The sequence below is a fragment of the Salvia hispanica genome, chromosome 5, assembly GCF_029641045.1.
Source record: "Salvia hispanica isolate PSC_SH4W2 chromosome 5, Shi_PSC_v1, whole genome shotgun sequence".
NCBI lineage: Eukaryota > Viridiplantae > Streptophyta > Magnoliopsida > Lamiales > Lamiaceae > Salvia > Salvia hispanica.
The window spans coordinates 41,412,388-41,424,678 of NC_142696.1; the positions used below are offsets into that span (position 1 = coordinate 41,412,388).

The 12,291-nt window shown below is 35.3% G+C and overlaps 2 protein-coding genes and 3 long non-coding RNA genes across 6 annotated transcripts; 3 read left to right on the plus strand and 2 right to left on the minus strand.

Moving 5' to 3' along the window:
• Positions 1 to 1,732: 1,732 nt before the first annotated feature.
• On the plus strand, positions 1,733 to 3,016 carry LOC148926853 (uncharacterized). Its single transcript, XM_089059271.1, has 5 exons — positions 1,733 to 1,812; positions 1,891 to 2,071; positions 2,199 to 2,321; positions 2,398 to 2,541; positions 2,642 to 3,016. Exons 1-5 carry the CDS (start codon positions 1,733 to 1,735, stop codon positions 3,014 to 3,016), a joined length of 903 nt encoding a protein of 300 aa, XP_088915397.1.
• A 1,123-nt stretch (positions 3,017 to 4,139) lies between these two features.
• Positions 4,140 to 6,936, minus strand: LOC125189319 (protein FAR1-RELATED SEQUENCE 2-like). The gene is made up of 4 exons (XM_089059272.1): positions 6,708 to 6,936; positions 6,187 to 6,442; positions 5,044 to 5,562; positions 4,140 to 4,791 (listed from the first exon to the last, which is right to left on the minus strand). The coding sequence occupies exons 1-4, from the start codon at positions 6,934 to 6,936 to the stop codon at positions 4,140 to 4,142; spliced, it is 1,656 nt and encodes a 551-aa protein (XP_088915398.1).
• A 1,508-nt stretch (positions 6,937 to 8,444) lies between these two features.
• On the minus strand, positions 8,445 to 9,736 carry LOC125191044 (uncharacterized). Its single transcript, XR_007171018.2, has 2 exons — positions 9,190 to 9,736; positions 8,445 to 9,097 (listed from the first exon to the last, which is right to left on the minus strand). It is a non-coding gene; the product is annotated as an uncharacterized LOC125191044 (long non-coding RNA).
• LOC125191043 (uncharacterized) lies at positions 8,520 to 10,832 on the plus strand. 2 transcript variants are annotated; one of them, XR_007171017.2, is made up of 4 exons: positions 8,520 to 8,773; positions 8,842 to 8,907; positions 10,042 to 10,102; positions 10,554 to 10,832. It is a non-coding gene; the product is annotated as an uncharacterized LOC125191043 (long non-coding RNA). The 2 variants fall into 2 exon arrangements; XR_007171016.2 differs by having other exon boundaries at positions 8,520 to 8,907.
• Positions 10,833 to 11,271: 439 nt separating this feature from the next.
• LOC125191045 (uncharacterized) lies at positions 11,272 to 11,789 on the plus strand. The gene is made up of 2 exons (XR_007171020.2): positions 11,272 to 11,390; positions 11,703 to 11,789. It is a non-coding gene; the product is annotated as an uncharacterized LOC125191045 (long non-coding RNA).
• The last annotated feature ends 502 nt before the right edge of the window (positions 11,790 to 12,291 follow it).

Below are 12,291 nucleotides of genomic sequence, written 5' to 3' on the forward strand. Positions count from 1 at the left end.
CCAGCTTATCATCCATGTTTGAACCTTTTTGCAGGCTTGCTATGTTGATAGGGTTGTCTACAGGATGAGAATGGTGGTTTGAAGATTTCCCACTCCGGAACTGGACAACTACCCTTCTTAGGGAAAGAGGTCAGTTGGAATTCAAAAATGGTGGTGTTATAGGCCGAGGAAGCATAGAAAGCATTGTTGACCTGGTCTCCATTGAAGCTTTATATGTCAATAATGATTCAATCATTGTCACTGCCCCTGTCCCTTCTGCCACTGGGAATACTCTCCCACTAACTGATGAAGCTCCTGGGAATACTCTGCCAATAACCCAAGCTCCTTCAACTAATGAAGCTCCTGGGGATACTCTGCCAACAACAAAAGCTCCTTCAAATGATGAAGTAAAAAGTTCAATAAGGGAGGCTGCAGCTTCTATTTAAAAAATGATGAACTTTATAAAGAATGCTCCGGCAACTGGCAAAGACATTAATTGCTTCAAGGTTGTAGCTGTAACTGCCCTTAGGATGGTGGGTGTCGAGGTTGCTCAAGGCGACCAAGCTGTGTCAAATCCAATTAATAATATGACACATGCTATGGAAGTCGATCAAGAGGATAATCCAGAGTGGATTGATCTAATGGAAAAGATGATGGAAATCTATGATGAAAAGAGCAAACTAGTGGCTGAAGGCACATCAATTTTGCCTGAAATTAACTTGGAAAAGAAAGACGTAAGTTGAAGTGTTGGAATGATATAAACAATTTGATTTTGATTTTGGTCTGTTGTGTTTTAAAACTTGACATTTGATTCAGGGTGAACTAAAAACATTTGTATGATGCTGTATTCTATTTTATAATACTTTTTTACTTCTTGTTTATATCTACCTTTTAAGTTTTTGTATTTATGGTTAAATACACATCACTATATGCAGGAGACAAATGAATTTTGTGCAGATCTAACTAAAGGAGCATCACAAACCACACAGTTGAAGGTATACAGATACCTAATACATGTGTATTGTGGTATTTATATTTGATATTCTTTTCTTATTATGAAAATAGGACGACAATGTGGATGCCCAAATTGCATCTGCAATAGAAGCATTCATGGCGATAGGTGATGATGATGACTACATTCAGTCAGAATTGAAAGAAGCTGACCAAAATCCTTCGGCCCAATTAGTAGTTTACGATCCGGATATTGTAAGAATTGATAAAATGCTTATTGTGCTCTTTTTTTCCATTTCAGTGAAGTAAAACATGACTAGAGTGAAGTATTCCAGTGTTAGAGTGAAGTGTCTGTCATCTATGTTTGTAGTGCTTTGTTTTTCGATTGCAGTGAAGTAAAACATGGTTAGAGTGAAGTATTCTAGTGTTAGAGTGAAGTGTCTGTCGTCCATGCTTAAAGTGCTTTGTTTTTCCATTTAAGTGAGGTAAAACAAGCTTAGAGTGAAGTATTATAGTGTTAGAGTGAAGTGTCTGTTTATCGATGCTTGTAGTGCTTTTTTTTCCATTTCAGTAAAACATGGTTAGAGTGAAGTAAAACTTGCTCTATTTTTCCATTTCAGTAATGTAAAAATACACTCCCAGTGAACTATATGTCTTATAAAGTGAAGTATATAAACAATATAGTGAAGTTTTCATCTCATTCTTGCTCTGACAGGCAAGTGCTAGGATTGAACAAATGGCAGTACGTTCAAAAGCTGAGAAGAGAATATCCGCTGCACTGCGATCTCCATTCCATGAAAGAATGGTTCATGCAAAAACAAAGTTTAGCTTGCAAGAGTCACATATATTTTTTTGGATTATGACAACACTTAAATTAAATGAGTAAGATTTATATTATAGTTCTTATTTAGAAGAAAAAATATACAAAAGAAATCTTAACACACATACATGTTTGAACAGGGACAACATATTGTTTGATGATGATGTTGTAATCGTAACAGAAAGAGAATTTTGTTCACTGTTGCCGCATGAGCTAGTAGAAGTGGGTGTGATCAACGCGTGGGCTTCTTATTTGAATAACATGGAAGAATACAGGGCTCTATCTTCATCGAGGTGCCTATTTTTTACAACATACCAATGTGTAAGAATAGTATAAATTTTGAAAAATGAACTGCATGGTATATGTTCATTATAAAGCATGTTTACTTCACTATATGTTCACTATAGTGAATTATTTCTATCCAGATTTGACTTGTCTCATCTTTCAGCTGTATACAGTTGTACAACGGCCTGATGGGGTGGACATCAACACCATAATTGATAGATTCTGTAGCAATCTAGAGGATGAGATTAAACAAATTCCGTATTTCAAGTGGGTCGACGTAGATTTGGTAAATATTGAACACAAAAGATTCTTTGTTATATTCACCGGTTGTTTTTATTCTGAAATTGTTATCATCTTTGTAGGTGTTCTTTCCAATTTGTGCTGCGGAACATTACTACACCATATGCTTTAGATTTAGCACTAAAAGCATAGTGGTGATTGACAATTCAAAGAATGGTAGCGACGAGGACATCACAATCAATTATGGTAGCATACCTGAAACTGTGGTAAGTATACATGATATATAGTGAAGTATTTTGAGATTATAGTGAACTAGAATACTCTTTACAGTGAACTACCTCTGATATTCATAATAATATATTGCAGAGAATGTATTTTTGTCATTATTTGACAAAAATGGGTTATCACGTGCAATGCAAATCAATAAAGGATGTGAACATAAAGAGGCTAAAAATGTCTTGGAGAACAAAATCAAATGTAGATGATTGTGGAGTTTTTTTGATGAGACATATGGAATGTTATTATGGTGAGCGGGAACAAGATTGGAAATGTGGATTATCTACAAGGAGCAAAGGAATAATCCAAAGACTAAGCGCAAAGTATTGCAGCGCATTAATGTTGTCGGAAACAAACCATGAGTCATTCAAGAACTTGGCAACAACATCACAACATTATAAAGAATGTGAGCAAAACATGGACATAGATGTGGAAAAAATGATTGTAAACTTCAAGCGTTCATGAACTATTGTACAAAACTTCATTTAAATTCAATAGTCAGTTCTTATTTTACATTAATATCCCGTTCACTATTTACTTCACTGTCGAGCTATTTACTTCACTATATGCACAATATACTTCACTATATGCACAATGTATATCATTGGAGTGAAGTAAAACTTGCTTACAGTTAAGTATTCCACGGTTAGAGTGAAGTGTATGTCATTTATGCTTGCAGTGCTTTATTTTTCCATTTTAGTGAAGTAAAACATGGTTAGAGTGAAGTATGCTAGTGTTAGAGTGAAGTGTGTTTATCCATGCTTGTAGTGCTCTATTTTATCATTTCAGTGAAGTAAAACATGGTTAGAGTGAAGTAAAACATGGTTAGAGTGAAGTATTCCAGTGTTAGAGTGAAGTATCTGTCATCTATGCTTGTAGTGCTCTGTTTTTCCATTTCAGTGAAGTAAAACATGGTTAGAGTGAAGTATTCTAGTGTTAGAGTGAAGTGTCTATTTATCCATGCTTGTAGTGCTTTGTTTTTCGATTTCAGTGAAGTAAAACATGGTTAGAGTGAAGTATTATAGAGTTAGAGTGAAGTATCTGTCGTCCATGCTTAAAGTGCTTTGTCTTTCCATTTCAGTGAGGTAAAACATGGTTAGAGTGAAGTATTAGAGTGTTAGAGTGAAGTGTCAGTCATCTATGCTTAAAGTGCTCAGTTTTATCATTTCAGTGAAGTAAAACATGGTTAGAGTGAAGTAAAACATGGTTAGAGTGAAGTATTCCAGTGTTAGAGTGAAGTATCTGTCATCTATGCTTGCAGTGCTTTGTTTTTCCATTTTAGTGAAGTAAAACATGGTTAGAGTGAAGTGTCTGTTTATCCATCACTGTACTCTCAATATACTTCACTGATATGGAAAACAGTACACGATAATCAATATTACTTCACTATAAATGAACCAAAACATGTAATAAGCGAACTAAAGAATTGTAAGCAGTAAAACGAACACATATAAAAGTGAATTTATTCGCAATTGAGCTTAACATAAAAACCAAGTTTGCATTGAGATAAAAATCACTCGAAAGTGTAATAAAATGAGTCATTAGTGCTCTAAAAAGGCTACAAAGTGAACTGTTTCTTTCCAAATCCTCACTGCCTCTGTTTTGTCTTCTCATTCACATTTTTGCAGTTCCTCGAATCATGGTGTCCAATCACATGACATTTTCCACACTTTCGGCCTGGTTTCATTGCTAACTTCATTGCCGACTCCTTCTTCGATTTCCTCCTACTTCCACTTCCCTTTGTACTGACAACATTAGGAGGATGAACTTCAATAATATTTGGAACTTGTGAGCCATATAAATTCTCAATCAATGCTCTCTTCTCTGTCGAAGACAGAACAACACTTCCGAGAAGCTGCTTCTTACATTCTTCAATAATTGCAGTAAATGCATTAATTTGGTTAATGTTCCCTTCAATACTTTGTGCTATTTCAAAGAATAATGCATACAAGTTTTTAAATGCAATCTTCTTCTCGTCCACAACAGAGAGTATTTCTTCATCATCACAAAAACCTCCATGTATTGGCTTCACAAACTGTGACTTCAACCATCTCCATCCACGCAAATTCTCGGGTATCAACTTAACAAACTTATATTTCAACACACAAAATATATGGCTGCACAATAGACCAAGGCTCTCAAACTTTTTACATCCACACAAATAGGTGTCATCGCCAATGGAGTAAGTCACTGTCCATGAGTTTGAATCCTTGTCATTTATGTTATATACTTCATTCTCTCTATTGGTAGACATTCATAGAGTTGAACAAGACAAAGAGAAACATGCATAAACTATCTCCTCTTGAATTGCATTAAAAGCACTACCACTATATATCATTGATGCATGTTTCTCGATTTTCAATTATGTTCGCAATATAGGCACTTTTGTTGAATCATAGTATTCAAGCTTTGCGCTATTACTTCTTTGAGCCTCCAACGCATGGTTATAGTTCATATAAAATAGCATAAGGTTAGCCCGACACTTTGAGTACCTTTTAAAGAAGCTATTCTGTGATTCGGACAAAGATGTTGTCTTTATCAACGAGCTCATCGGAAAATCACGGAAAAAGGCTGGAACCCAAAACTTTCTAGATGCAAACATTGATGAAAACCAGTCATTATTGGCCAGCCCATATCTTTCCATTATAGCATGCCAAGATTCTTCAAATGCATCAGGCTCTATCAACTCCGACCAAACACATGCATTCAATTCCTTCTTTAGTTCTTCACTGCCAAGCATGTTCTTTGGCAATTTGTCAGCAACTTTATTCATTATATGCCACATGCACCACCTGTGTCTCGTACTAAGAAGAACCTCTGCAATAACAACTTTCATTCCTAAGTCTTGGTCGGTTACGATTAGCTTCGGAGCCACACCCATGCATTTCACAAATTGTTTAAATAACCATGAAAAGGAGTCGGCATTTTCCTTGGACAAAAGGCCAACAACAAATGTCACAGGGCGACCATGATTATCCTTGCCCGTAAAAGGAGCAAATATCATGCAGTACCTACATGTTAAAATCACTATGAGACATGAAGAATATACTTTAATCACAGACACTTCACTCTTACACTGGAATACTTCACTGTAAGCAAGTTTTACTTCACTGAAATGGAAAAACAAAGTACTATAAGCATGGATGACCGACACTTCACTCTAACTCTAGTATACTTCATTCTAAGCATGTTTTAATTCACTGAAATGATAAAATAGTGCACATAAGCATAGATTAAAGAGACTTCACTCTAACACTTGAATACTTCACTTTAAGCAAGTTTTACTTCACTGAAATGGAAAAATAAAGCAATACAAGCATGCTCAATACACTTCACTGTAAGCATATATTGTAGTTCACTAAATGCTCAATATACTTCACTAAAATGAATAAAAACAGTACAATATAAGCCATGCTCAATATACTTCACTGTAAGCTTATTGTAGTTCACTAAATGCTCAATATACTTCACTGAAATAAAAAACAATACACTATAAGCATGCGGAAATAAACATCGTTGTAATCATATACTAGTTCACTATATGAACAATATATTTCACTATATGTTCAATATACTTCACTGAAGTGAAAGACAGTAAACTATAAGGCATGTGAATGTAATTAGTGTGCACGTACCTATTTGTTGAGTATGTCGTATCAAAAGAAACAATATCACCATACAAATGATAATTTCTCTTGGCAGTTGGATCACACCAAAACAAACGTGTCAGTCTATCCTTTGAGTTGACCTCAAATTCATATGTAAATGCTCCACAAAGTTCCTTTTTCCTGCGCATCTCATTTAATAGCATTTGTGCATCAGCTCCGTCCACGTATGCTCTAAGGTCGCGTCTGTAGTTGCGTACTTCTAAAACAGTACACCCTACATAATCTAATCCACCAAGTACTTCCTTGAGTAAGCTAAAACTTAAAGTTGGACCGATATTTGCATTAGCGCAATCAAGTATGAATTTTTCTGATGGACTAAATCCAAATTGCGGTTCAACTTCATAAAACGCTTATGGCGTTCCTCAACCATCTCGTGATTATGTTCTTCAACAAAACTTTGTATAACATAACCAACACCCATAAAAAACTTCCAATAGAAGAACGCTTGCGTTTCACCTGATGTTGTTCATTCTTTCTTTGCTTTGTACCTTCTCGGCTGCACACCACATAAATCCAAGTAATGACATCTTTTTCCTTTTTCGATCCCTTTTTACGAGTGTCAAACCCAACATATCGAGCATAATTATTGTAGAAGTCCAATGCACGATCAAGGGACATGAAATTTTGTCCAATTTTTGGTTTCAAATCATCGGGGCATTTTGGTACATAAACCACTGTAAGAAAAATATACTTCACCGTGAGTATAACTCTAACCATGTTTTACTTCACTGAAATGGAAAAACAGAGCACTATAAGCATAGATGACAGACACTTCACTCTAACCATGTTTTACTTCACTAAAATGATAAAACAGAGCACTTTAAGCATAGATGACAGACACTTCACTCTCTTACTGGAATACTTCACTCTAACCATGTTTTACTTCACTGAAATGGAAAAACAGAGCACTACAAGCATAGATGACAGATACTTCACTCTAACACTGGAATACTTCACTCTAACCATGTTTTACTTCACTCTAACCATGAATCACAAACACTTTACGCTAACACTGGAATACTTCACTTTAATTATGTTGTACTTCACTGTAATGCATAATATATTTCACTAAAATGAAAATAATTCACTAAATGCATAATATACTTCAATACAAACAATATTTACTTCAATATAAAGCATATTTACTACACTACAACTCATATTGAGCATATTTACTTCACTGTTCGTCACATATAGTTCACTCTAACGTTTTTTCACATCATACACAATCTAATAATGCTGAGCAACAACACTTAATTGATAATAATTGATAATTAACTTTAGATTCAGTTTCTCCTCCCTCTCCCGTTGAAGAGGAATCAGAATCGAAATAATCTTCCAATGAATGTATCGGAATTGAATCCATTTGAAGGTGTCCAGACGTCGCGATGAAAGAATGAACGTGAAGAATGAATCAAATTGCGTTGGTCAATCGTGAGCGAATTTGATCTGTTGTGATGAATTCAATCAGAATAAAATCACGCTGATCGATCCAAACTAATTCGCGCTGATCGATCCAAACTAATTCGCGCTGCATAAAACGTAGTTGATAAATCGTGAACGAATTGGATCGGGAAGCTGAATTTGGTTCAGATTTGAGAAATCGCGCTTGAATTTGGTTCAGATCGGGAATCTCATATTTTTGGAATAAATCCTAAGCTAAATTTGGTTCAGATTGGCGAATGATTTGGGAAGGTTGGTTCACGATAAATTCACGATGATGATTATAACATTCATTAATTCATGTTGAAATATTGAATTCTCAAAATGCCTTTGGACAAGTATTTTCTCATAAAATTTTGGAAGTTTGTTTAAACCATATGATTAATTTGGAATGTTAAGATGTGTGGCTGAAATTAATTCTCTAGTTATACACTTAATATTAGGTAAACATTGATCACTTCTCTATATATATATGCATGTATTTTTGAATAGATTAGAGTTTCATGCATTACATAAATTGAATTGTGTAACACCCGCTTTTATTAGTACCTTTTTGGCGTTGAGTTTTGTTTTGAGAACGAGCGAGTGATAGATCTTAAATAAAATACCATCTTTGTTTTGTTTGGTTGCGATTGGAAATAGTGAATGCTTGAATCGTTGTTGTTTAATCGTGTGGTGAAAATAGTCGACGGGACTAACGTGAGATTCGTCGATGGAAAATTTTGGACGTCCGTTTACGAGTACTTGGAATAACACCAAGATACTAAAATAAAATACCACAATTAAATCAAGGTTCTAAATTAAATATTTGGCCTGACATCTTATTTGTTCTTCCTCTAGCCAATTATACTTATTCAATTGGACTACTTTTATTTTAGCTATTTATTCCCGATTCCTAATTTAAAATCTGCAGTCAAATCCTTGGTCAACACTGATTCCTTCTCCTAATTTCTTTCTACACGCTTTTATTTCCTTCCTCAATCTCCACTCCCTAAAATCTCTCTAACAAACAAATCAATCTCTACATTATATATCTTCCCCACAACTGCATCTGTTAGCATCTGCCGTTCCATTCCACAATTCCAGTGCAGTTTTCTTCTCTTCCACAAAGGTAATTCTCCTCATTCCATTGAATACGAAAATGTGCATACTTATTGACTCCATAATTTAACATCACAGTGTGAAGGAGAAACCGAGAGAGCTCTGATTACTTTCTGTTGTGCAAATTTTGCTTCTTTCCAAAAGGTATATCCACAATTCCTGAAAGTCTCTGCATTCAATTCTATGACATGCTTTCACATAATCATAGTAGTTCACAAAATCGAACTTAGGCTCTTGTTGAATTCTGGAAATTATTGAATGGTTGTTCTTGATAAAGTTGCAAACTTTAATATCAGTAGAGCTTGTTCTCTTGTTTTCTCTTCTAATCTTAGTTCTGCAAATTTCGTCGGCCCATTAATAACTGAAGTCAAACGATTAGAAATTTAATAAAAGATTTAATTTTGGGAAAAGAGGAAAGTGACTTACCGATTGTGAGAGGAGACGCTGTCGACAAAGGAGCTGACCGCCTGGAGCAGCGGCGGACAACGGCGGAGAGGCAGTGCCAGTGACTGCGGCTGCTCGGAGATAGAATCCGACCGTGGGGGGTGGCAGTGAAGCGGCGCCGATGTTGGAACGTGGGAGATGAGAGTTTTGTGTTGTTTCTGTTTTTGTGTGAGGAAGAGAAAAGATGCAGTGATGAATCTGTTTTTGTAGAAGAAAGATGTGAGTTTCCGAGAAAGAGAGAATTTGTTTTGGTGGAAGAATGGGACAGAGTGAGAGAGCTGTTGTGTTGAGAAAAAGGTGTTAGAATTAGAGAGGGAGAGAAATGGTGTTTCTGTGGGAATGAAATTTGGGGAAGACGAAGTGTACTGTGTTAATATGTTCTCTCTTTATATTTGCAAATGTGTGGAGTTGAATATGTAAACATGTGTTGTGAAAGGAGTATATACGTGTTGGTGGCAGGGAGTATAGTAAAGTACTTGTATTTTTTTTTCTTTTCTTTTACACATAGGCGTGTGTTGGATAGGAGTATATACGTGTAGACGTAGTGATGTGGGAGTATAATTTTACTTTATGTAGTTGCTGCTTTTATTGTTAGACTAAACTAATTTTTTTCTTTTTTGGACTATATTATTTAATTGTAAGCTTGAGCCGTAGATAGGAAATATTGCTGGGCAAATTTTTGAGCGATGATAAAGCCGAAAAGTACAAGGTTAATATATATGTTTTCTCTATAAAAGAACGATGGATAATGGGCACACACTTAGGATGCATGCATTGTTAAATTGATTTATTTTGCAAAATCTGATTTTTACATATCATGTTATTTCGAAAAAGGTGAACTTGTGCATGTTGGTTGCGGTTGGAAAAGGAAGTGATTGAGGAGTAAGCTTGTGAGGTGGGCTTTCGTTTTAAATAAGGACTATGTCCTAAATACTATTTTTATGTGAAAGGAGGTGAAAATTGTTTGTCTTGCCATATTTTGTGTTGAATAAACCTATCTGAAGTGGCTATGCCATGTATGTTAACGAATTCGGGTCCCAGTAGGCCGCAAACCCTGCTCGGACTGGTGTACACCCAGTAGATCGTGCGCTATCTCATTGGAGTTGGCCGGTCTAGTGGCTTGGTTCGTGGCCACGTTCCTTGTCATGTAGTTCAGATATGGTGATGGTGATGTGGATGGAAAATGGTTGCAACCGAAATTTATGTAAAGATGATTTTAGTGACTTGGGTTCTTTTCAATTAAAACCCCCAAGATCACTCGTTATGGCTTGACAAACTGATTTGGCATGTGTCCACTGAGTGCATCAAGTACTCACCCCTGCATATTTGTTTTTCTTAATGTGCAGATTGAGCGACGACGGGCGTGGAGGATGTTGAGCATAATTCATGGATTATTTATGTTTGGCTTAATATTGTTGGATATGTCGTGTCTTCATACTCGGCATTTTCCGTGTCTTGAACGCTTCTGCTAGGTGTCTTTTCTTTAAAATTGTTTTAGTATGGAGAACCTAACTCTTTTCAAAATTGTCTACTTTCTAGTCTTTTTTTTTTAGAATTGGTACTTCGTTGAAATGATACTATGTTGTTTTCCAAGTTATTTCAATTATTTAAATATTTTGGTCAAAGATGTGTGTTTCCCCTTTTATTCCTCGCTTCTTTAATCATCCTCTAGTCGCGATCAACCGTATTTTCTATCCTTAGAAAATACGGGCGTGACAAAGTATGTGTACATGTTGTTACTATATTAAGTGGGTATCAGAGGTTACAAATTGATAATATAAATGTGTGTACATGTGTTCCTAGTGTGAGTATATATATATATAGATAATGCATGGAATTTTAAAGTACTAGTTAATAAAATATTTTGAGAAATATGAGAGTATAATTTGATTTCCTTATTTTGAGACGTGTCATATTTATGTTTCACCTAGTATGAGTAATGCATTTTTATAGAATGCTGAGTAATCATATTAAGTCGGTTGCTGCTTTTTACGAAAAGATGGATTAATTTTTCTATTAGCATGCACCCATTTACTCTGCTACACATATATGCCGTATCCGAAAGTAAAAATAAATAAAAAGAAAGGGAGAGGTCTCTCACAGGGGATAATAGGATTTGTGAAGCATCGAGTTTAGTGGATAGAGAAAGAACAAGTGCTAGACTAGATTACCTTCCTAATAAGGTGTGTATAAATCACACTTTTAATTTTACATATTTTATGTGATTGATTGCTATGTGTTAGATTGAAGTGATTATTTGAATTATATGATGTGAGTCTGAAATGGTTATGTATTATTTGATATTGATGATATAATATGATGTGGATATGTGATTTGTACAATGGATATGTTTGTCTATAGTATTGGAATTAATTGATGGAATATATAGTTATGTAATTGGTGCAATAGATATGTTTGATGTATCATATTGGAATCATTTGAATCATGAGATTAAAGAGGATATGTGACAGTCTTGCTCTGGATCTGATATACAGTGTCATATACAATGATAATAGACCTACGGGTCAATACAAAGAGCAAAGAGGGACCTCCGTGGAAAGGTGAAATTAAAGAGGGACCTTCGTGGAAAGGTCAAAATATGCAAAGAGGGGCCTTCGTGGAAATGTCAAATCAAAGAGGGACCTTCGTGGAAAGGTCAAATAAATATAAGGGACCTACGGGTCGTATACAATGGAAATCCCGGGCAGATACCAGGCTTGACCAGTCACAAAATAATAAACTGAACAGAGTGGCATATGCATATGTATATGGAATTAATTTTAATATTTGTTGATTATTGTTATATATATTGGTTAAAGAATATGTTTGATTTTGGGATGTGGAGTTAAAGGTAAGATTTAAATGTACTGAGTTGTGCCTCATATAAACCACTAATATTTTTCAGGAATAAGATATCAATGATTCGTGGGTTGATGTGAGTTACAGTTATTATAAGGGGTCGGCGACTGAGGCGTTTTCGCAACCTTCTCTTCCTCATCATTTTTGCATATAGATAAATGTATAGTATATAGAATGGTGAGAGGGTCCAACTACTGTTCAGAATGTTTTGAAATATGTATTTGA